This window comes from Paramisgurnus dabryanus, chromosome 17, assembly GCF_030506205.2.
Source record: "Paramisgurnus dabryanus chromosome 17, PD_genome_1.1, whole genome shotgun sequence".
NCBI lineage: Eukaryota > Metazoa > Chordata > Actinopteri > Cypriniformes > Cobitidae > Paramisgurnus > Paramisgurnus dabryanus.
The window spans coordinates 7,183,892-7,208,180 of NC_133353.1; the positions used below are offsets into that span (position 1 = coordinate 7,183,892).

General features: G+C 38.5%; 2 protein-coding genes across 4 annotated transcripts; one reads left to right on the forward strand and one right to left on the reverse strand.

Moving 5' to 3' along the window:
* The first annotated feature begins 825 nt into the window (after window positions 1-825).
* On the forward strand, window positions 826-4,842 carry LOC135735483 (saposin-C-like). Of its 3 annotated transcripts, none has more exons than XM_065253915.1 (4): window positions 826-948; window positions 1,063-1,121; window positions 4,393-4,497; window positions 4,612-4,842. In XM_065253915.1, exons 1-4 carry the CDS (start codon window positions 906-908, stop codon window positions 4,783-4,785), a joined length of 381 nt encoding a protein of 126 aa, XP_065109987.1. In that variant the 5' UTR covers window positions 826-905; the 3' UTR covers window positions 4,786-4,842. The 3 variants fall into 3 exon arrangements, with proteins under 3 accessions (XP_065109987.1, XP_065109995.1, XP_065109981.1); XM_065253923.1 differs by lacking the exons at window positions 4,393-4,497; window positions 4,612-4,842 and adding exons at window positions 1,638-1,742; window positions 1,856-2,084 and having other exon boundaries at window positions 841-948; XM_065253909.2 differs by lacking the exons at window positions 826-948; window positions 1,063-1,121 and adding exons at window positions 2,768-3,140; window positions 3,275-3,333.
* A 148-nt stretch (window positions 4,843-4,990) lies between these two features.
* On the reverse strand, window positions 4,991-23,861 carry tonsl (tonsoku-like, DNA repair protein). Its single transcript, XM_065253898.2, has 28 exons — window positions 23,623-23,861; window positions 23,120-23,215; window positions 22,884-23,026; window positions 22,626-22,809; window positions 22,290-22,419; window positions 18,657-18,828; window positions 18,381-18,495; window positions 18,133-18,278; window positions 17,909-18,061; window positions 17,702-17,824; window positions 17,425-17,623; window positions 17,167-17,222; window positions 16,985-17,074; window positions 16,717-16,789; window positions 16,465-16,628; window positions 15,964-16,087; window positions 15,626-15,843; window positions 15,076-15,532; window positions 13,684-13,859; window positions 13,412-13,512; window positions 13,183-13,339; window positions 12,356-12,434; window positions 11,600-11,907; window positions 8,830-9,001; window positions 8,471-8,646; window positions 6,257-6,330; window positions 6,010-6,143; window positions 4,991-5,654 (listed from the first exon to the last, which is right to left on the reverse strand). Exons 1-28 carry the CDS (start codon window positions 23,645-23,647, stop codon window positions 5,452-5,454), a joined length of 4,248 nt encoding a protein of 1,415 aa, XP_065109970.1. The 5' UTR covers window positions 23,648-23,861; the 3' UTR covers window positions 4,991-5,451.
* Window positions 23,862-24,289: the final 428 nt, after the last annotated feature.

Here is a 24,289-nt window from a genome sequence, read left to right on the forward strand (position 1 = left end):
CGGGCCAACTGATTGAAGCTGATAGAAGAGCAACTTTGACTGAAATAACCACTCGTTACAACCGAGGTATGCAGCAAAGCATTTGTGAAGCCACAACACGCACAACCTTGAGGCAGATGAGCTACAACAGCAGAAGACCCCACCGAATACCACTCATCTCCACTACAAATAGAAAAAAAGCTACAATTTGCATGAGCTCACCAAAATTGGACAGTTGAATGTTGCCTGGTCTGATGAGTCTCGATTTCTGTTGAGACATTCAGATGGTAGAGTCAGAATTTGGCGTAAACAGAATGAGAACATGGATCCATCATGCCTTGTTACCAATGTGCATGCTGGTAGTGGTGGTGTAATGGTGTGGGGGATGTTTTCTTGGCATACTTTAGGCCCCTTAGTGCCAATTGGGCATCATTTAAATGCCACGGCCTATCTGAGCATTGTTTCTGACCATGTCCATCCCTTTATGACCACCATGTACTCATCCTCTGATGGCTACTTCCAGCAGGATAATGCACCATGTCACAAAGCTTGAATCATTTCAAATTGGTTTCTTGAACATGACAATTAGTTCACTGTACTAAAATGGCCCCCACAGTCACCAGTATTACAGTATAGTATTATATGTATTCGTAAATAAATACATCACCTTGAATATTACATTGAACATAAAGTATACTGCTATAATGAGTTGTGTGATAAAATAAAATCTACGTTTGGTTAAACAAGTAACACATGCAGGAACAAATAAGGTGTTTTTCACCTCTCACTTAGTCTCACTTAAACTATATTTGTTTGTGGGTTTAATGTGTGAAAAAAAGCAATACAAAAGATCTTGCGTGCATAAATCAAACACAGTTTGATCAATCTTATAGTTTTGATCAGTCTTAGTATTCAGAGAAAGCAAGATGCTACGATTTATCATCCTTGTCACCCTGCTGGTATCCTCAGGTAAATTCCACTGATAATTATCCATTAATCTTTCATGTGTGTGCTTTACTGTAAAATTTTAAGATTGTCTTAATTGGTATTTGATCATGTTATGTTCTTCACTTATTTTCTCAGTGTGCGCTCTTCAATGGAAAATCTACAGAGAAGAATTGATTGGAAATGAAGAAAGTTCTGTGAGTTAATCTCAAATTTTAACATCTACATCAGGGGTTTTCAAACTTTTTGTGCGTGTGGACCACTATTTGTAATCAAGAATTTTCGCGGACCACCTCATAATACTCATAATAAAATGTGTCTACACAAAGTCCTGAATTAATCTGCACCTCTAAAAAGGCTTACTAGCACTAAAACTATAACTGGTCATCACATCAGTACAACAGATTCTTAAAACATATTCTTAAAAAAAAAGTATTTTGCCTTTACACGGACCACCTGCAGTACCCTCACAGACCACTAGTGGTCCGCGGACCACAGTTTGGGAATGGCCGATCTACATGACACTACGTGATTTTAGATTTAGGGCCTATTTGCATGCTTACTTGCTTATAGATTACAATACTTGTAGTGCACAGGTGATATGCTTATAAAGAAAAAATATTACTCATTTCCAACATCCAGTTGGGTTCGGTGAGATTCTGACTACCGTGAACAGTAATAATCACTCATTGCAAATGTATCTTTCTTGTTAGGGTGAAGTCATTGTCAAAATGAACCAAGGGCTTCCTGGAATATGCTGGACGTGTAAGTGGACTTTGAAGAAGGTGAAGAATAAGATCTCCAATAATACAACCGCGGTCAGTGTGCTCACATTACAAAAGTTTTTTAATACAGAAAGTAAATATACAAATCAACACTGGACTGGTGCTTTATTTTCCTGCGGTTAATTCTGATCTTCACTTTTCTACAGGATGAAATAAAAAATCAGCTAACAAGCGTCTGTGATCAGATTGGGTTCCTAAAAACTTCCTGTAAGGATTTTGTAAAGAAGTACGCAAGCGTTCTGGTCGAGGAACTTTCAACGTCAGACGACCCAGCAACCATCTGTAAAAACATTGGCGTTTGCAAGTAGAAAACTTTGTAATGTTTTAAACTCTCAGTGTTGAAAATATGAATTCCTCAATAAACTGTAAAGCATTTATGTGAGTGTTTGATCAATGTTTCAGTTAACCAGCATTACTTTTATTATGATGCTTTGCTTTGTAATGTGACAGAGATTATAACTGATTAAATTCGCTTAAGGCTTAAACAAAATGAAAGTGTTATTTGAGTTCTGCATCATTTTTAACATTCACACATTGCTGATTTGTAGAATAGATCTCTCATTATAATAAAGCTGATGCACGTTTATCACATACACTTGGTTTTATCTTTTTTCACCCTACATTTTTTTTTATTTCTATGCAACTGAGAATTACCGTATTTTCTGGACTACAAGTCACACTTTTTTCATAGTTTGGCTGGTCCTGCGACATCTAGGTGCGACTTATATGTGAAAATGAATTCATATGAACCAAGAGAAACCATTACCGTCTACAGCCGCGAGAGTCCGCTGTATGCTGCTCACGTATATATGTAATTCAATAAATTTAGTGATGTGAAATGACTTCGAGAGATCCTGTGTGCATCACGTGTCTTGTCAAAATAAGTGCCTGCTGCAGATGCGTCTAAAGTTAGAAGAGACGCTCACGCATAATCTCATGCGTACTCCGAGTTTACTGTTAAGGGAGTGTCTTGCGTGTATTTTGTGAACGTGAGCGTCTTTTTAATCACAAACCCTTTAGACGCATCTGCAGCAGGCACTTATTTTGACAAAACATGTGATGCACATGGTTAACATGACACATATTTTGAATTTGCGCCCCTCGGATGAGCAGTCACGAGCAGTCACTGACGTATAGTCCAGTGCGACTTATAATGTTTTTTCCTCTTCAAAACACATTTTTGACTGATGTGACTCATAGTCCGGAAAACACAGTAACACATGCAGAAACAATGAAGGTGTTTGTTAAAAGTCTCACTTAAGACTATATATATGAGTGTGGTTTTGATGTGTGAAAAAGAGCAATACAAAAGATCTTCTGTGCATAAATTAAACACAGTTTGATCAGTCTTATAGTTTTGATCAGTCTTAGTGTTCAGACCAAGCAAGATGCTACGATTTATCATCCTTGTCACCCTGCTGGTATCCTCAGGTAAATTTCACTGATAATTATCTATTAATCTTTCATATGTGTGCTTTACTGTACAGGACCAGCTTTAATTTTAAGATTGTCTTAACTGGTATTAAATGGGTTATGATCATGCAATGTCCTCACTATTTCTCAAGCGTGCGCTCTTGAATGGAAAATCTACAGAGAAGAATCGATTGGAAATGAAGAAAGTTCTGTAAGTTTTAACATCTACATGACACTACGTTATTTTAGATTTGCATGCTTAATTGCATATGCTAGATTACAATTTGTAGTGCAAAGGTGATATGCTTATAACCAGGGCTTGACATTAACACCCGCCAACCCACCAAATGCAGATAGATTTCCGCTATGGCGGATAAGACAATCACACTAGCCACTTGGCAGGTTGAATATATTTTTTATTGTGGTTTTTTTAAAAGTTAAGCGGTATTATAAACAATGCACAAAGCGACAATGGAAAACTACAACTGCCATGACCACACCCTGCACAGCGTACAGTAGGGGTTATTTACCAACGAGCTTGAGCGCTGATGGATTTGCGTATGCACGGGACACATGCACACTTCAAGAAAGATAAAGCAATTGCATGGAAGTGATTGAAGACATTTTAAGTGTGCGCACACTTTCTGGGCATGAGCGGAGAGAAATTCATAGCCATTCCTAAATGCACGTTTTATCCGAAATCAAAGGAAACACACAAGCGGAACGGTCCGCACATTATATTAATGTAGGCTAACAATGTTGCCCTCTTGACATGTGTCAGTAAAAGTCTTAAATCACTTTTAACAGAAAGCTTATAAAATACAATCTGCATAAACAAGTTGAAGTAATATTCATGCAAATGTCTTGAAAGTATTTGTCTTCTACACCCCTGCTCCACTTTTAATATATTCATTATATATTTATTTATCCCTTACTAGCTTGTTGTACATGCACCTAAAGATAATGATTAACTTGGGTGGTCAATCTGCATCTAATCTAGCTAAATCAAGTATTTGCTCGAATTAAAGTTATTTTAGGATGCCAAAGTCAAGTTTAATCAAATAAAATGTATTTTACAAGCAACAAAATTGTGGCCAGTAAAAATGCTGAAAGGCTAGTAACTTTGAAAAACAACTAGCCACTTTGGCTAGTGAGCAAATAAGTTTGTGTCAAGCGGTGCTTGTAACAAAAAAAAAAAAAAATCACTCATCCAGTTGAGATTCTAACTACCATAAACAGCATTAATGCATGTATGTATCTTTCTTGTTAGGGTGAAGTCATGGTCAAAACTAACCAAGGGCTTCCTGGAGTATGCTGGGCGTGTAAGTGGGCTATGAGGAATGTGAAGAAGAAGATCTCCAATGGTGCAACCCAGGTCGGTGTGCTCACATAACAAACATTTTTTAATACAAAAAAGTAAATAAACAAATCAACACTGGACTGGTGCTTTATTTTCCTGTGGTTACTTCTGATCTTCACTTTTCTACAGGATGACATTAAAAGTCAGCTAGCAATGGTCTGTGATCAGATGGGGTTCCTAAAATCTCTGTGTAGGAGTATGGTGAGCAAGTACACGGGCGTTCTGGTCGAAGAACTTTCAACGTCAGACGACCCAACAACCATCTGTGTGAACGTTGGCATTTGCAAGAAGAGACCTTTGTAATGTTTTAAATTCTTGGTGTTGAAAATATGAATTCCTCAATAAAGTGTGAAGCATTTATGTTTGATCAATGTTTCAGTTAACCGGCTTTACTTTTATTATTATGCTTTGTAATACGACAGAAATTAAAACGGATTTAGTGACGCAAGTGTTATTTGAGTTCTGCATCAAAGCAAATGGCGTTGCCTTTTTTTTAACATTCACACATATTGCAGATCTGCAAAATATCTCTCTCAATATAATAAAGCTGATGCATGTTTGTTGTCACGTACACTTGGTTTTATATTTTTTCTATGCAACTGAGAATTAAATGTGTTAAACGCTGTTTTAGTGATCTTGACCTCTTTGCACATGCATGAACTTTTACAAAAAGAGTATTTGCTTGGATAAGTATTTTATTGGTCAGTTTCTTCTGTAACTTTAAACCATCGGTTGGAGGATTATAATACGGTGTACGCTAAATTCTCCAATTTCATACAGAAAATCATAATGTCACTAGTTATTCAGCAATAAAGACAACATGCAGAAATATACAAATAATTATATTTATCATTTTAAAAAACTGCACACGTTTTAATGACACACATTCACAGACAAACGTGTTTGTTTAAGTGTATCATACCATAAATACAACACTGCCTGCCAATACGAATGCCAACTTTGCCAGGTTTACCGTGACGCTCCATTGACGGTCAGCAGACATTTAGATTCGCGAGAGAAGACGTGCACAGGATCAGTCCGGTTTTCCCAGCTCTGCCGCAATGCATTCTGGTCTAGCTTATTCAGACTTTGAGAACACAAACGCAGATCTCGGATGTGATCGGATAAACTGTCCAAATTCAGATCGCCCCACGGCCCGGACACCTGACAGCCTGTGATGAAAAAGAAACAGGTGCTTGTAGTTATACAAAATACGTTGATAACCCAGACGTGAGACAATTGACATGCGACCTATGAACGGTGGCGGAGCGGTTTTTAAATCCGCAAACTCAATGTTTTTTTGATATTATTTATATTGGGTCTTTAATTGTCTTTATCAATGGAGGGCAGTCAGGGAAAACTTCATGATTTGCCCTTTTGAGGTTTGAACTTGCAAGGTTTCTACTATTAGCCCATTTGTGTAACCACTAAACCACTAGCAGCATATAAATACACCTTACATAAAAAAAACACATAAGCAGACTAAAAATGAGACATTTAAAGCTGTATATAGCTATCCCTTAATACCTTGAAGATTGAGGTGGGTCAAAGGTCGCTGGGCCTCCATGAGGGCATTCAGGAGACATCCGAGTCCTGCTGACGTCACCGCAGGGTTGGCCGACAGATCCAAAGACACCAGAGAAGGACAGACAGGAAGACACCTAAAAAAAACAATTTCTTATTATAAAATCATTGCTTTGTGTGATGCAATGGCTGCAAAATAATACATTGTGGTTAATAAAATAAATAAATAAAAATATATAAAATGATTTACCGGGCGATGGACAGTACACTGTGATCTGTGAGGCCATTTCCAGAGAGACTCAAGTGTGTTAGTGTGCAGTCACCCTGAAAACCCCAACATACACAATTACACACAAATAATCACTAAACAATTACATCTTACAATAGTAACACCTTACTAAACGTCTCCAATGTGTTAATTTCACTTCCTGAAACTGATAACACAGCATCATACTGTTCCATATTCATAATACTTACAAATACATCTAATATGCATAATTAATCAAATGCATGACATTAAACGTACAAATAATTGCACCAAAATGCATGTTTGTCTTCATGCTTAAAGCCACTAGGAAATGTTTATTCCTGGTGGAAGGTTTGCATTTGTTATAAATAAGCTAATAAAATATTTAAAAAAATTAATAATTTGTTTCCAATAATTGACTCGTGTGACAGGCAGTCATGTAGTAAATGGGATCATTTACAGGCAGCCGGTTGTTATTGCAAATAAGTCTTGCCGGGGTGAGCGGGACCCTGACGCGAAGATCACTTAAAGGTGTACCCCATCCAAATATTAATATTACCCCATGATGTCTTCACCTTCATGCCATCCGAGATAGATATGTCCATAATCTCTCAGATGAGCACATTTGGAGTTATTTTTGTAAATGTTCTTGCTCTTCCAAGATTAATAATGGTAGAAAACAGGGATCAGGGAACAACTTCTGACTTTAAATGCCAAAAAGTGCATTCATCCTTCAAACAGGGTTTCCACAGGTCCTTGAAAGTTTGTAAATCTGGGGGGAAATAATGCAAGGCCCTGGAAAGTTTTTGAAAATATACATACATAGATACAGGTCATTGAAAGTGCTTGAATCTATTTTATGCAAGAAGTTTTCTGGGGAAAAAAAATCCACATTATTCCCTGTGTAGTGTAGGATATTACCATAAAATTATAGACTTTTTAAGCACACATGCTAAACTTTTCGCTTTAAATGCTTATATCTTCTGTATGCGAATGTTGATTGATACCAAAATGCTTTTTTGCATGTGTTTGACACATGAAAACGTCTCGGGTTACGTATGTAACTGTTGTTCCTTGAGAAGGGAACGAGACGCTGCGTCTCCCTTGCCATACTTCCTACGTCCCGGTAATGCCGTCTTTGGCAATATTTCGGATAGCGATATACTTCCTTGCTCCCGCGTCACCCTGTCTTTGTTGTTAAGCCTCACCATTGGTTGCATTTGATTTACACATTTAGACGCACGTACAACTTCAAATTCAAGGACCTTTCAAGGACTTTCCAGGTCCAATACCCTCAAATTCAAGGACAAAATGTGGGGACACATTTCAAGTGAGAGCAGGTTACATCGTGTTACCTTTAAAGATACACTGTTACAGTTCCCTTTCGAGGGAACTCGCGCTGCGTCACTGCGGTGAAACTTTGGGGACGCCTCCAGGGTTAAGTGCGTCTGAATGTGTATATCAAATTCAACGAATGATGAGGCTTAACAACAAAGACAGGGTGATGCGGGAGCCAGGAAGTATATCGCTATCTGAAATATTGCCAAAGACTGCGTTACGGACACAGGAAGTTTGACAAGGGAGACGCAGCGTCTCGTTCCCTTCTCAGGGAACAAGAGTTACATACGTAACCCGAGACGTTTTCACGTGTCAGACACAACTATGCAAAAAAGCATTTTGGTATGAATCAACATTCACATACAGAAGATATAAGCATTTAAAGTGAACAGTTTAGCACGTGTGTTTAAAAGACTAGAATTTTTATGATATTATCCTACACTACACAGGGAATAATATGGATTTTTTTCCAGAAAACTTCTCGCATAAAATAGATTCAAGCACTTTCAATGACCTGTGTCTATGTATGTATATTTTCAAAAACTTCTGAGGGCCTTGAATTATTTCCCCCAAATTCACAAACTTTCAAGGATTTCAAGGACCCGTGGGAACGCTGTAATCTATAAAAATAAATGTGTCATTTAAATGCTCCTATTCAAGATCTAAATATTTATCTTTAGACAAAAAGAAAACGTTTTTCTTATAAGAGGGAGGTCCCTTCATTATATCTGGGGTCTTTGGCATAAACATGAGTAAAACCTTGTACCAGTTATAATAATTTAATTTATCCAGGTTTTTTTCAACACTTAGGAATTATAAAAATGAGATGATGAAGCCTATAACATTTTGAATAAAGATGACGTATGAGCGTTTAAGAACCTGTGTGAGGATCTTAGTGAGGATTTCCATGGAGGGCTGGTCAGGTGAACCTTTACAGACTGCAGAAAGCTGAAGCCGTGTGAGACTTTGCATCGGTAAAGTCTTCAAAAGTAGCTCAAAACCTGTGGAGCCCAATGCATTATGGGACAGACACACTGACCTCAGGTTCCCAGTGCCTGCAATCATAAAATAACAACATGAAGAAGAACATCATCTCATTACAATGTTTTTTATTTTGCATATGACTGCACTAAAGTAATATTACAGATACAACTAAACTTGCAATTAGGTGCATTCAGTGACCTAGTTAGTTACTGCACGTTGAACAAGATGCTAAGAAGTTTAACAAATGCACTTACTGGCCATGGCGTTGGCCAACAAGAGGCGGTGTTGCTGGAGAAAGCGTGCAGAAAGACAACAGGCTTGCAGGGACAGCGTGGAGAGCAGGGGACAGGCGGACATAATATTCGCTAGTGCTTGCGCCCATCCGTCACCCAGAGGATTCATACTCAAATTCAATTCCTCTAGACACTACAAAACAGAGACAATGACACATGAATATTTGTGGGGGACGATCAGCTCATTCATATAAGTGTGAATTTCACATTGCTCCTCTTTAACACTTGGTCATCACCCCCCACACAAATAAACCACAACTTAACCCAACGAAAAGAACAGCAAGTCATTTCTTCTGTGGCCACGTCAAAAAAAACAAAAACACATCCTGTAAGGATGGAGGACATCACGCTATGATCTGATACTAACGCTTTGTATTATTAACAGATTCTTTTATCCAAAGTCACTACAAATGACGGAGAAAATAAAAGGTGGACAATATTTAAATTTTCCTCCAGTATTTTTTTAAGTATCTTTTAAGTGAATGTACTTTATCAAAGTGAGCTTTTTTGAAAATTATACTTCACTGCACTCCAAAGTATAATATCATACTATTATCTCCTATTATACTATACATACTATTATCATACTATAACACTTAAGTAAATTAAACATTTAGTATGCATCTATTATCTAATCTAGTAATATTTTTTTGCTTTGGAAAATTACACTTTGATAAAGTACACATACTTAAAAAAAAAAATGTAAAACATTTCACTACTGTCCACCTCTGCTACACAAAGCCAATTTTTGTAGAAGTAGAATTAGTTGTGAAATGTCTTTCATATTTTAATGCAATTTTCTGTTTATCATCTACAAGCTTCCTGTCATCACACTTTTTTTGAACTGCAGCCTCATGATGCTGCTTTAATCTTAAGTGCCATGAGCGCCTATTGACTCAAAATATGTTTAAAGGGATAGTTCACCCAAAAAAAAAAAACAAATCTGTCATCATTTTGCTCAAAAGCTGTATGAATCTCTTTATTTTGATGAACACAAAAGAAGATATTTTGATAAATGATGGAAATGGTGTTGGGCGATTATGCCCCATTTTGAGATCGTCCTATCGTCAGCCTGTGAGATCGCCGAGACACGATAGTATCGTGGGGCAGGGAAATAGTTTATTTATTTATTACTAATTTATGACCAGTCACTTGATTGGTGGACAAAAAAGAAGTTGATTTACTCTAAGGGCAACGCTGTCATGACCGCAACCTTCTTAAAACTGATGCCATTAATCCGAGTGCCAGGCGCTCTGAAATATCCTACATGCCAGGGAGCGGGAACAACACAATCGCTGGTTTTAATCCCTGCGCACCTAACAACCTCTCAAGTGTAAGAAAATGTCAGAGCTGCACGTATTACAAGTTCAGGTGCAAGGAGTCCATGCCGCGTGCGATCAGGTCCGAGTCCAAGACGCACCCATTAGTCCAGGTTCCATTAGAAATTATGACAGAATTTTTTTTTTTGGTTAACTATCCCTTTAAAATTATTTACTATTTAAAGGGACATTCCACTTTTTTAAAAAAATATTCAATTTCCAGCTCCCCTAGAGTTAAACATTAAATTTTTACAGTTTTGGAATCCATTCAGCCGATCTCCGGGTCTGGCGTTAGCACTTTTAGCATAGCTTAGCACAATCCATTGAATCTGATTATACCATTAGCATTGCGCAAAAAAATAACCAAAGAGTTTTGATATTTTTCCTATTTAAAACTTGACTCTTCTGTAGTTACATCATGTACTAAGACTGACATAAAATTAAAAGTTGTGATTTTCTAGGCAGATAAGCTAGGAACTATACTCTCATTCTGGCGTAATAATCAAGGACTTTGCTGATGTAACATGGCTGCAGCAGGCGTAGTGATATTACGCACTGCCTGAAAATAGTCCACTGCTATTGAAAGTAACCAAGGGGACTATTTTCGGGCAGTGCGTAATATCACTACGCCTGCTGCAGCCATGTCACGCAGCAAAGTCATTGATTATTACGCCAGAATGAGAGAATAGTTCCTAGCAATATCGGCCTAGAAAATCACAACTTTTAATTTTATGTCAGTCTTAGTACACGATGTAACTACAGAAGAGTCAAGTTTTTCAATGTTCAAGTCAATGTTTAACTCCAGGGGAGCTGGAAAATGAGCATATTTTTTTAAAAAGTGGAGTGTCCCTTTAACAGAAAAACAGTAACTAACATGCATCTGCATCAGAAACGGTAAAAAACATATAAAACTATCCAGCCAGTTTGTGGTTGTAAATGTACACGTCTTTTATACTCTTGTTTAAACCCTACGTATATGGACTTATGATAACCGGTATAGGCCGGCTGAATTCACTACAGCTATGAATAGTTATTTTAAGATTTCACAGGTCAGGAACAGCGTCACTTGATTTTCACGAAACAGCAGGACTTGTGACTAACTAGGTTAGACGCGGCTTACTTAAAGTAACACACACGCCCTCTTCATCACCTTTCACAAACTGTGAAGAGAGTGTTAGAGAAAAGCTCAACTGCAAACTTTTCCCATTTTAGTTTCACTACAACTATTTTCACAGAGCGTCCAATAAAAGCAATGAGCTGTCAATGCTATTATTACATAAATTATTCTGATGTTTAGATGAGTAATAAATAAAAGATTTATCCAGTTAGTAGACAAAACAATAAAGATTAATCAATAGTAATAAAAGATTTAATGATTTTCTGTGCAAAAAGTAACTAAAGAACATAATTACAGGAAATGCATGTTGACTCCGCCTCTCAATAGCATCCGATGCTTTACTGAGTCCCTCTCCTGTGATCTGATTGGCTGATATATCCAAAATCCTCAGCCTGGGCATAGTGGCAGCAGCAGACATCAGTTCGGGTAGGAGGTCGTCGTTCAGACGGTTTGCAGAGAGCCGTAGCTCGGTCAGACTGGCCTGTAGTTTTAATGCACGGAGGAGAGGAGCCAGTGATGCGGGCGGCAAACTCAATCCACAAACGTTTACACAGGAACTGTTATCCTGAACCTCGCACAACCGAGAAACACGCTTGTTCTCCTCTGAAACACACATTGACGTGCACAAAAAAAACACAGATGTCAAATGATGTGCAAAGTTACTGGCAAACTATGAAACAGGCTTGAGATAAAGTAGTGCATAGCTGAAGGATGTAGAAGGATAAATAATAAAAGCATCTCGCATTTTGTACGACTTTAACTAATGTTAACAAATACAACCTTATTTTAATGCATTAGCAAACATAAACTAACAAGCATTTATTAATCTCAGTTCATGTTAATTTTACCATTTACTAATACATTTTTTTAATTAAAAATTGTAACCGTTAACATTAGATAAATGGATTATTTACATTAACAAAACTTACTGTTAGTTCATATTAGCCAATGCATTTACTAATGCAAACAAGTACAACCTTATTGTAAAGTTTAACCATTTCATCACAGTACTTGTTTTAAAAATGCATTATGTGTAAATAAAGTCACTCACCCACTGCAAGAGTCTGACACGCTTTCCTATAGCGCTCGGGGAGCGGAGGTAAATCCCATGAACAAACTTCAGCAACAACCTGCAGACAATAAATGGATATCAATACTTACTAGATGCGCTTCCATTAAATAAACTAAAGCAATATTTTCTAAATGTCGACAAAAAACTATTGTGAAATAACAGCGTTTCCATTAACCGATGTCATGAGACTTAAGTGTAAGTTATAGTTGTGCCTAGGATCGAAGCCGTAGGTTATGCGTAGGCTGTACGTAACCTGACAAGCACCTTGACAAAATTTAAACAACGGGTTTGTTCTACGCAGACCGCAAGCACTGTGATTGGTCCACTAGTCACTGTGTCGCATTTCTTCATGGCCATTTCCGCTTGCAACGGTAAGAACAAAGATGGGCCAAGTTGAGGAGTGATTTAACGCAAACTGCAATAAATGTCGCCGTCTATTTACTTTCGTCACTGCTGGCTTTCTTCCATCATACACAACAAGCTGCTACTTCTTCGTTTGTTTGTGGGTTTACTGGCTGCTTATTCTTTGGCTGTTGCACTGGTACTGGGGTTACACGTGCAGAAACTGCCTACTAGCGGTCTGCATGTGTAATTGCACATTGACACGGACGACGACGCAGAAGTATATATGAAAACCGATGCTTACGCACAAGCCTTTAAAGTGTAATTTTGTTGTCTAGCGATAAGTCATTCCAAAAATCATGGTGACAGGTGTAATCGGCTTTATACACTGCCGCCAAGACTGACATGCGGGTGTCATGTAAAAGCGAAAGAAAAACAAAAATAATAATATGTGTGTCACTGACCTCTTCATTAGTGTGCAGTACAGCCAGCAGTGGGTCTGTGGGTAAAAGGAGAGCGCCCTCTTTCTGCAGGGAGAGACGTGGCAGTAATCCACACGTCTGATAGTAACGCTGAGCGGCCTGATCACACAACCAAGCTACTGTACAGTTGTCTGCCTCACTAAAAACAACATAATATTCATAAATACACACATCAACACAATCTGATACATACACAAAAACCATATCAGACCTGTGTGGGACTGGAATCAAGAAGACGTTATCCTGTACTCTGACCCTCATTCTGATTGGTGTAGGCACATGGGACGTCCTGCTCTGGGCTTGTGTCTGTGGCTTTGAAAAACAACAGTAGTACATATGTTAGAAGACATTTACTCATTTATTCATTCCATAACTGCCCATCAAACCTATAATAATAAAAGTAATGGGTGTATTTTTTAATAAGTTTGAGGTAACCAGCCTGCATTTCATATCAGATTTAGCCAATGAAACAGTCTGTATTACCATTGGCTGATAGGGCGGAGCTGCAGGCTCAGGGTCTTGGATCGTGGTTGGGCTCTGTGACCTGCTGACCTCTCGTCTACCCAGCATTACCATACCAGGCAGTTGATTCATCTTTACTTGTCGAGACTTATTGGCTCCCTTTTTCAAAGAGAGACCTCTGCTGGAGGAACTCTGAACTGCAAAGACAAAGAAAAATGTTTTCCTACTATGCAAGTCAATGGTGCTTTCGTTTGCTGCTTTATTACAAATATATTAGTTTGTGGTCAGCTTAAACCAACATGATGGTGAGTAAATTATTTTTGGGTGAACTATCCCTTTAAAACCCCTGATAGAGACGTTGAACAAAAACAATGTTCCTGTGGCACGCATCATCACTACGACACCTCGTTTACGGCATTGCCATTAGTTCACACAGATGCTTTCAGAACTGATCCGGACAATTTTACTAGGTCCCTATTTTTGGATCGACCCCGGGATCAATTCTGGGACGTTTTGGCATTCTGGCAATTCTATGCACTGCAAAAAATGACTCTTAATTAGTATCTTTGTCTTGTTTTTAAGTAAAAATATCAAAATATTCTTAAATTAAAATGCATTTTCTTGATGAGCAATGAAAATAAGTCTTTTAGACAAAAAATATACAATTTTAATTTAAAAATCTGCCAATGGAATAAGAAACATTTTCTTGAAATAAGTTTACTTTTTTCTCAAACACCTAATTCAAGAAAATGTTTATTCCATTGGCAGATTTTTTTGCTTGTTTTAAGCACAAATAAAAAAAAATGTCTGAAAACTAGACTTATTTTTCTAGGTCAATTTTTCTCATTAAGAAAATACATCTTAATTTAAGATTTTTTTTAGATATTTTTAATGAAAACAAGACAAAGTACTAAGTAAGAAAGTCATTTTCAAGAAAAAAATTTTAAGTATTTTTGTCTTGTTTTCAGTAAAAATATGAAAAAATTCTTAAATTAAGATGTATTTTCTTAATGAGCAAAACGACCCAACAAAATAAGTCTAGTTTTTAGACCAAAAATATAAAATTTAAGTGATTTTGTGCATAAAACAAGCAAAAAAAATCTGCCAACGGGGTAAGCAACACCAAATTCAAGAATAATTCAAGAAAAATGTTCTTACCCCATTTGCAGATTTTTTCGCTTGTTTTATGCACAAAATCACTTAAATTTGATATTTTTGGTCTAAAAACTAGACTTATTTTCTTGGTTCGTTTTGCTCATCAAGAAAAAGCATCTTAATTTAAGAAATTTCAGATATTTTTACTGAAAACAAGACAAAAATACTAAGAATGTTTTTTTCTAGAAAATTATTTTTTGCAGTCTAGGATCCACGCTCTGTGTAAAAGTGGTAAAATTGATCACGTGTGCCACAAACCTTTCGGCTGTGCTTCAGTTGATGCAGTGTAATGATTGTAATTTTTCCTAGTTGTTTCCTGTGGGACACTATGCTCAGAAACCCTCCGTTTCTTTTTGGGCTGAATGTCTCCCAAGTCATCCTCCAACCAATCATCTGCCCGATACTCGTCTTCGGGGACCAAAGCCGATCTGCTGTTGGCTGACACGGCTGGAGTGCTACTGAAGGCCGGCTCTGATAGGCTCTGAGAGAAAAGGCGGGATTTGGCACTGCCCAGGTTCTGTATGACCTTCTGGTACTGTATTCTTCCCGATACTGCCGGCGGAGGCGACGGGGCATCTCTGATCCCGTAAGTGGACGGCACTTCCTGGCTGGGCGGGACTTCCTGTGGGGACGGGGCGGGTGGCAAGCGTTGTGCTGATCGAACAGGACGCAAAGGGCTGATTGAACAGTCCGAGTCTGAGAAATCGCTTTCGATCTAAAAGTGAAATTAAAGAATTTAAATAATGTCAAACACCACACATTTAATTTCTTAGTCTATTAAAACAACAAACACAAGATCCAGTCGTACCCCATACAGAACGTCCACTTCCATCCCCCGTGGCCGTCCAGAAGAGCCCCTGTTTCTGGAGGCGGAGTTTTTGGGGCTGGTCTCCGGGCGAGGAACAGTATGCTGCGGTGAGGCGGGCATCTCATCTTTCTGCAGCAGTGGTTCTGAATATTCAGCATCAAAGAGCTGACTGTCCTGTAGCTCCCTCTGCTGACGCGGAGCAGCCGGCACAACACGGACTACACAAACAATATATTACTCCATACATGTTCATGTTGGACAAACACAAACTACCTCCAAAAGTTATCAAACTTGCTGAAATCTAAATGATGTTATAAAGTTTTAACACCGATTCTCACCGTCTCCTGACAGAGCTCTCTTCAGAAGTTTCTCCGTCTCCAAACACTCCTGCTTCGTCTCTTGGTCTAACTGTCGACTGTACGTATTATACCACTGCCGCAGGGTGTCTAGAGGTGTGTGTCCCTACAACAACAACACATTAGACAAGATTCATACAGGAAACAAAATCATGGTTTCAAATAACCCAAGCTGGTTGGCTGATTTTAGCTGGTCTCCGCGCCTGGTTTTAGCTGGTTGAGATTGTGTAGCAGGCTTTTGTGTTCAATATTAAACCAGCTAAGACAGTCAACCAACTTAGCCAAATTAGCCTGACTAACTAAGACCAACTAAAACCAGCCAAACAGCTTAGGTTGGGTGGTTAGTAGGGTGCATATAACATTTAGTTCTTTTCATTTTTACACTGTGCACCCGGTGCACGGTGCACCTTTAAAATATACATTAACTCAAACAGATAGACGGACCTGTGTACAATTTAGCTATTAAACATTTGCGGGTCTGACCTTGCCATTGCGAACAGTTACGGACGCTCCCCTCTGTATCAGCAGTCGAGCTACATGAAAGTGACCACAGTTCAGGGTGTCATGCAGGGGCGTAACCCCGTCACAGTCTCGACCTCCCGGGTCATTTATATTCGCTCCATGTTCCAGCAGTAAAGCTACGATCTCTAAACAAAAGGAAAAAAAATACATTGTTGCTGTCTGACGGTCTAAAACTTCACCACTCGAATTCATAGCAAGTAAACAATAAAATACCTTCATGACCGTAGTTACAGGCTTCATGCAGAGCTGTCCACCCACAATAATCTCTGAGGTTCACAGGATGACCCTATGAGACAGAAACACAGACACAAAACTATAAAGATCTAGTTTACCCACCCAAGTCATTATCACTATAAAATGACTTTTCCCAAACAAATCTTAACTTATTCCATCGTTTTATTGAACCCATTATTGTGGTGTCCCAGAACCAAAGAAACACCAGAAACACCAGAAACAGCATTAGCATGAGTTTCAAACCCACCTGCTCAACCAGGTATTGGACCTGTTTGAGGTTCCCCTCGATACAGGCCCTGTGAAGAACAGTCTCTCCCTTCTCGTTCCTCCGGTTCCACTGAACAGACGAAAGAACAACAAACATAAAAGATCATAAAATAATCGTAAATAAATAAACAAACCTCATAATAACCCACAGAGTCGCCTCACCCTTTGAGTCTTTCTCTTGCCCGAGACCATTTTGTCATAACCGTCTAGATCCTCATCTGTACAAACATTCAGAAATAAACATCTATAAACAAACATTTTATCTTTCAAGCATTAGAGTACCACATAAACACCATGGTACAGCATTGAACTGATTTATTACCATTTTATTCGTCAAACAACCAGAACGGTACTTTTTCTCACTTACAAAATAATACCATTGTATAAAAAAAGCATAAGCCACGTGTTATTCTGTATTACCCGAGTCTGAGCACTGGATGTCACTGTCCTCCAGCGGTTCACTGTTCTCCATCTCCTCATCTTCATCATCCTCATCTTCACTCTCCTCCAGACTCCGCCCATCACGCTCACAAAGTTCCTGCAGCCGCGCCTCCGTGTCATCACACTGGGAGGAGCCGCAGCGCCGCTGGGCCTGTAACCACACCCTCAAGACATGTCTCTGAACACACAACCAAACCGAACGTCACGCGTCATGCTAAACATGTCCCATCCTTAAGTTGAAAATGCAGAAACTGACCTGTAGCTTCACATCTGATCTCTTAGCGCAGCTCAGAGCCGAAGTGTAACTGGCATCCATTTTCTCCATAGACTCGCCCATCTCATCCTGACAGGTAGCGATGTTCAGCCACGTCTTACACTCCTGACATGATAGAAATATCGAGGCTTCACACAGGTTTTATTTACGTACCTTTGTGTTTCATTCAATTTTATTAGCTCAGTTCACCTCTTTCGGGTTTCCCTGTCTCAGTTGAAGCTCCTGTCTGTAATGCTCCACAGCTTTGTGATGCTGTCGCAGGTCTGTGTACGTGGCCGCCAGCGACACGTGAATTACGGCTAACTCGCGAGCCGGCCTTCCTAAAGCCCCCGCGCACGCCAGCTAAACACATCCAGACGCACACAGTCAGGACTTGTCATACGAGGTTTAAAGGTTTGTGAATAAATTCTTACCTGTGTTTGATAAGCCTCCAAAGCCTTGTTATAGCAGCCCACTTTACAGTAGAGATCACCCAGCTGCTCGGACAGCCCCATGGCCTCATGGGAAAACTTCTCGCTCGTTTCTGATGCCGCCTGCTCCAGCTGACAGCCTCGGATCGCTACAAAGTTCAAAACAAAATTCAAGCAGCAAGCTTATCGAGAGCTCCGTTGTATATTTCTTGTGGCACTCCTATACCTGACCTTTTATGTTTTTGTCTCACCGTGTTTAAAATCTCTCTTCACAGCTTCTCGTTCTGCAGGCTGCTGGGAGCCCAGACAGAAGGATTTTTTCAGAGATCGCCGGGCTGCCGCAAAATCACCAAGATGAAGCAATATCTGAACATACACATACATAATAAAAGAGAGAAATATAGCTGTATTTACAATATTGATGCATGTGAAGATGCTTTTATCCAAAGTTTGTTCCTCAGGGATAAACCCAGGACCTTTGCGCTGCTAAATTACAGATGATGACATCATGTGGTTTGGATAGTTACCTTGCCAATGCTATGGAAACATTCGCTCTCGCTGAATTTATCTTTGTTTTTTCGGGCACAATCTTTAGATTGCTCAAAACAACGCATGGCACGGGAGTGCTGCCCGTTTCGGAAGTGGATGCTGCCCAGGTTGAAATTGGCACGATAGAGATCTTCTATAAGGTTGTTTTTCCTAGAATAAAAATGTTTATTATTTTTGCACCAAACAAGAGTTAAATATTCTTATTTGTCATAAAAAAACGCTTTAGGGGCGGTTTCCTGGACAGGGCACATCCTAGTTCCAGACAAAAATGAATGTTTGAGCAGCCTTAATTTAAAAACACTTTGTACTGACATATCTTAACATTTATCAGTGCCATTGTTTTGTCTCAAGATGCACACCAGTTTAATTTGTAAAAACTACTTTAATGCCCTAATATAACTAAGGCCTAGTCCTGGATTAATCTAAACCATGTCCGAGAAACAACCCCGTAATATATTACCATTCAAATCTTTTTGCAAATTGTTCATTCTTAATAGGGAAAAGCTATTAAAGCCACAATATGTAGGATAGTGATGGTCGTTTTCGAAGCACTGCTTCATGAGGCTTCGAAACATTTACGAATCTTTTGTTTCGAATCAGTGGTTCGGAGCTTGTTTCAAACTGGCCCAAGTCACGTGATTTTACTTCATTACGTCATAACTGTTTCGAAACGTTTCGAAAATCCGATGGTTCACCACTAGGGGGAGTTGATCACATGACCAGTGTCTAATGTGTTTAGGTGAACTCGGGTCAGTTTTATTATGAAAGTTCATAAAAAATTTATCCTTCTGACTAATAACACTGCCATTTTGTCTACTTTTTGTTTATAGACAGATTTAATGACAAAAATGTCCATAATTAAAAGGGTAGTTCGTTTTAATGATTTGTTTGCCCTAAATAAAACTAAAAACACCTAATAGACTTTTAACTATGTTTTAATTAAGTTAAATAATTTTTTTTACATATTTTAATACAAATCTTGCTATTATTTTGTTAAAAAAAAGTGTAAAATGTTTGGACATATCTGAGTTTACACAATTTTGACCAGCAGGGGTCGCCAGCGTGTGTGGTGTTTCGAACTGCTTTGAGACATTCACGCGGAAATTCACGTCATGGGAGGGGCTTCTGCGACTCCGTTCGCATCCTGTAATCACATCACTGCTAGAGCAAGCTCCTGATTGGTTAACGCGGCACCACCAAAGTTCAAAGTTTTTAACTCGCGCGTTTGCCCAGCAAGGCTCAATTCGTGCCATTCGTGCAAACTAGACGCGACGCAGTAAACGCGCAACACCTCCAGAAGCGCGCCAACCATCTTCACATTGACATAACATTGAAATCACTCACGATTGACGCCTCTACCGCGGCTGGTGTGAACGCAGCATAAGGAATTTGCTAATCATGTTCACAAATGAGGTAATGAATTAACATACGTTTGATCATATTATTTTATGCCATTGTAATGAATTGGCTGCAAGGCACAACAGCTTTCTGCAAACCGGAAACTGAGGATAGCGCGGATATTTAGTCACCAAAATGGCGACAATTACAAGAAAGACAAGAGACGAGCCATTATTCAAAACAGGAATCTCTCTGGATTTTGGGATAATGCATTACAGTGTTTCCGCTATATACATTCTACCGTGGCGGCCCGCCACGCCTAAAACATCCCCGCCACGCCTTCGGTTGTGGATAGAAGGGATACAGCAAACGAAATCTCGCCGGATGAGCACTGTTTTATCCTAATCCTTCGCCCAAACCCAACTCTAAACACAAAATTTCACACGATTGTAGGATGTATTTGTATCTCATTTAGCCAGAGCCGCTGTTTTCATCCTAATAATCCTACCTCCAAATCTAATCATTAACTTTTCTGCATTTGCTGTATCCCTTCCTTCTAGACAAAACCCGCGGCAGCTCGCAAAATAAATAGCCCTGTCGACTGGCTGTCTTTAAAAATAAATAAATTCCTTTCTGGATTCGCGTTGTTCTTTCATTTATAAATAAATCGCCTAAAATATCATAATTTCCCCCATGGGTTTAGTTTAATGCACAAATAGATTTAAATCAACAGATGATGATTAGGCTACGTCTCTGTTTTGAGAAATAATAATAAAATAAATAAGCCTACACGAAATATGTTACACTTAAATAATTATCAGATTGACAAAACGAATAAAAAAGTATTTGAGTTTCTGTTCTTTTTTGTGACGCGCTCTAAAACCAAGGCAGCAGAAAGCACGTCATGTTTTTAATTATTTTAAATAAATACAATGTTTTCTCCTTATTGTGAGTTTACACAAATAAAAATACAACATTTACAATTTCGAATGTTGTTTTACTTTTATCTGTATGACAATAAATTTAGGGTAATTTAAGGTGCAAGGTCATAACGCGTATGATGTTCACCGGCGCATGTACACCGACGGAGCGCAGGGCTGCGAGAAATGACATAATTAAACTTTCGATTTAACATATTACGAGTTTTTTGGACATTCATTTGTAATCACTGTACTCATATTATCAACTTATCAGGCCATTAGTTATTCAGAATATAGGCTATAAACGCAGCACACTGCTGACCACTCAGCTGTCAATCTTCTGTGCTTTAGACCGACACTCACAAAGTTTCACATTAAATTATAAGATATTTGTCTAAAAACAAAAGGCGTTGCAATACATAATAGTCTAATCTGTTTGAAAGGAAACTTACATTATTCCTGTGGGAAGAGAAGGACGTTGGTAATAAAAACTTGAGGCAGAAGGTGAGACTGTTTCCTCTGTTTAGGAGGGTCGGGGTACCCGCGGGTAAAACGCATAATATTTGAGGTAACGAGTGTAATAATATTAACGTGTCATTTGCGTTGTAGATGCAGGTCGGGACTCAATAGAGTTAATTACGGGTCTAACATCCAACACCAAAAGGTTAGACCGTTAAAGGTTTCTATTTAACTGCGCGATTTGCGGTGTGACCGGGTCGGGGTCTTTATGTCAAACAGGCCGGGTGTGGAATAAAATAGCTGCTGATGTCGGATAACTGTTCGGATGTTCTGTCAATCACAGCGGTGCGGATTATCAAACAGGACTGTGCGTGACTTTGCTACAGCTCTGTAACGCTAAACACGAGCACGAACTTGCACACTACATTAAAACTACAATAAAAGATCCGTGCGAAGCTATAAAACGTATTTAAGAAAATACAATTAAGATCAAACATAGAAAAGCAATATGCTATAAATATAAGGAAAAGTAAATGACAGCATGAAAATTATAAACAAAATACATGTTAGTTTACTGTAGCCTATTTTCTACATTTAAAAAAATAATGTACATTTATAATCATCATGGGCGCCCCCTGCCACCACAGCTGGAAAAAATCCTAGAGGAAACACTGCATTAAATATCTCACAATCAGCAATTGTTTTTTTTTTTATAAAAATCTTACATATTGTGGCTTTAATCTAATTGCATAAGATTTTATTTATTTTGTATGAGGTTACAACAGAGGCCTGCCCTACATGTGCACATAAGATGGCTTTAGGGTGAGCAAAACGGGCCCATTCTTCTTTTGGGATACATTGCAGTTTGCTAATTTACAGGCAGGAGTTTCTTACTCAGCGATGTAGATGCTCTGTCTGATGAGATCACTGCATCGCTGTGGTTCCTTCAGTCCATCATACACACAACCCAGATTCAGCAGGAGACGAGCTTTCATCTCACTGAGCTCTCGCGAGGAGACAGTACCTGTAGACGCAGAGAAAACACAGTCAAATCATTTCATTTATGTATTATTTCTGGTAATATTTCTCAAATTAAATTACAGATCGAGTCAACAATATTGTATTACAAGGTATAATATTAGATGACACATTAAATCTGTCAGCTTGTGCTCATTATCAAATGTACAAATTATTGGTGGGCACTTAAAGTGGACAAGGCTTATTTCTAACCTTCTAACCGCTCATCGACGATGGCTAAGCTCTTTTTAAAAGCATCTTTGGCACGGAGCAAGCTCTCCCGTGATTGGTCAGAATCAAAGAGGAAGAGGTACGTCCGTCCAATGGTAGCCAGGGCTCTTTGCTCCTCTGCAGCATCATTGACGGATCGAGCCAGATCGAGGTGAAGTCTCTGATGCTAAGAGAAAAAAACGCATGTGAGACTCAAAATGTGCTATTCAATTACATTCAATGATTTATTTGGATCTAGACCTTCAGAGCGGCCTCAATGTTCCCCAGTTCAGCGTAACATTCGCCAATCTTCCTGTTGGCCACAGCAGAACCAATCACATCATTCAAAATCTCAGACAGGGACAATTCCTGACGATGCTCTTCGATAGCAGCACGGTAGTCGCCTATGGGAAACCCATGACAACAAAAAATACATTTAAAAAGACAAATTAAATAATTATAATACTGACGATTTGTGGATCTTTTGGGGTTTGTACCTGTTTTGGCAAACACCTCTCCGAGCTGATTGCACAGGCTGGCCTCCTCCTTCAGATTATTGTTGCTTTGTGCTTTAATTTTGGCTTTCTGTAGCTCTGTAAACATAGAAATAATGCAACTCACGCGACACGCACAACGTAACGTAGTAATAGTAAATAAAAAAAAGTAAATGCATCTACAATACATTAACGTCCATATAGACGTTTTTTTTTTTAAACTAAAGTTGATAAAATACACCAAATAAAATAAAAAATACATTTTATAAATGATTAGTTTAATATTATTATTGTATATTGTGTAAGATTTGGATTTGCAATAGCATTACAGTGTGGCATATTAAAAATAAAATAATAATAACATAATGAGGAAGCAAATACCAGAAGACAGATAGACAGATAGACAGATAGACAGATAGATAGATAGATAGATAGATAGATAGATAGATAGATAGATAGATAGATAGATAGATAGATAGATGGATCAAAAGAAAATTGTTACTTACGTTTGATTTCTTTAGTAGACGTCATTCTATCTGACGTTATCAATAACACAAACACGTACACGCATCTAATAAATAAACACCTTTAGCGGAACCGATCCGCCGCAAGACTTTAAATCGCGTCTTCATGAATCGTTTAACAGCGTGTTTGACATCGATCAGTCGTTATGATCAATAAACTTATCTGTTTTTTCACGATCAGCTTATTCTTTCAAAGCGCCGCGCCAAAGTTTCTGCACGGGAAACAGCGCGTGCCGCTGATTGGCTTGTGTAGTTGACGTCACGTCGCTCCCACAATGCCTTGCGGAAACCGTCCATATTAAGAGGCCATATCGGTAAGGGCATTTTAAAGCTTTTATTAGTTAATTGCGTGTTTAAAGGTGCCAAAATACATTGAAATAATGTTAAATTGTTCTCTGATATAAAGAAAAAAATAAGAATACAATTTAAATAAAAAATAAATAAAAAATAAGAGATTCTACAAAATAAAATAAAAAAATTAAATAAAGAGGGTATACAATACAATTCTTTCAAAATGCATTGTTATATGCCATAGTCTTACCATAGGACTTGAAATTCCTTTCAATGTTTCAAAATAAATCTTCATCTGAACTTTAATTGGGTAATATTGGTCTTAATCTGAGCCCATTTGCATTTATGAATGTAAAAC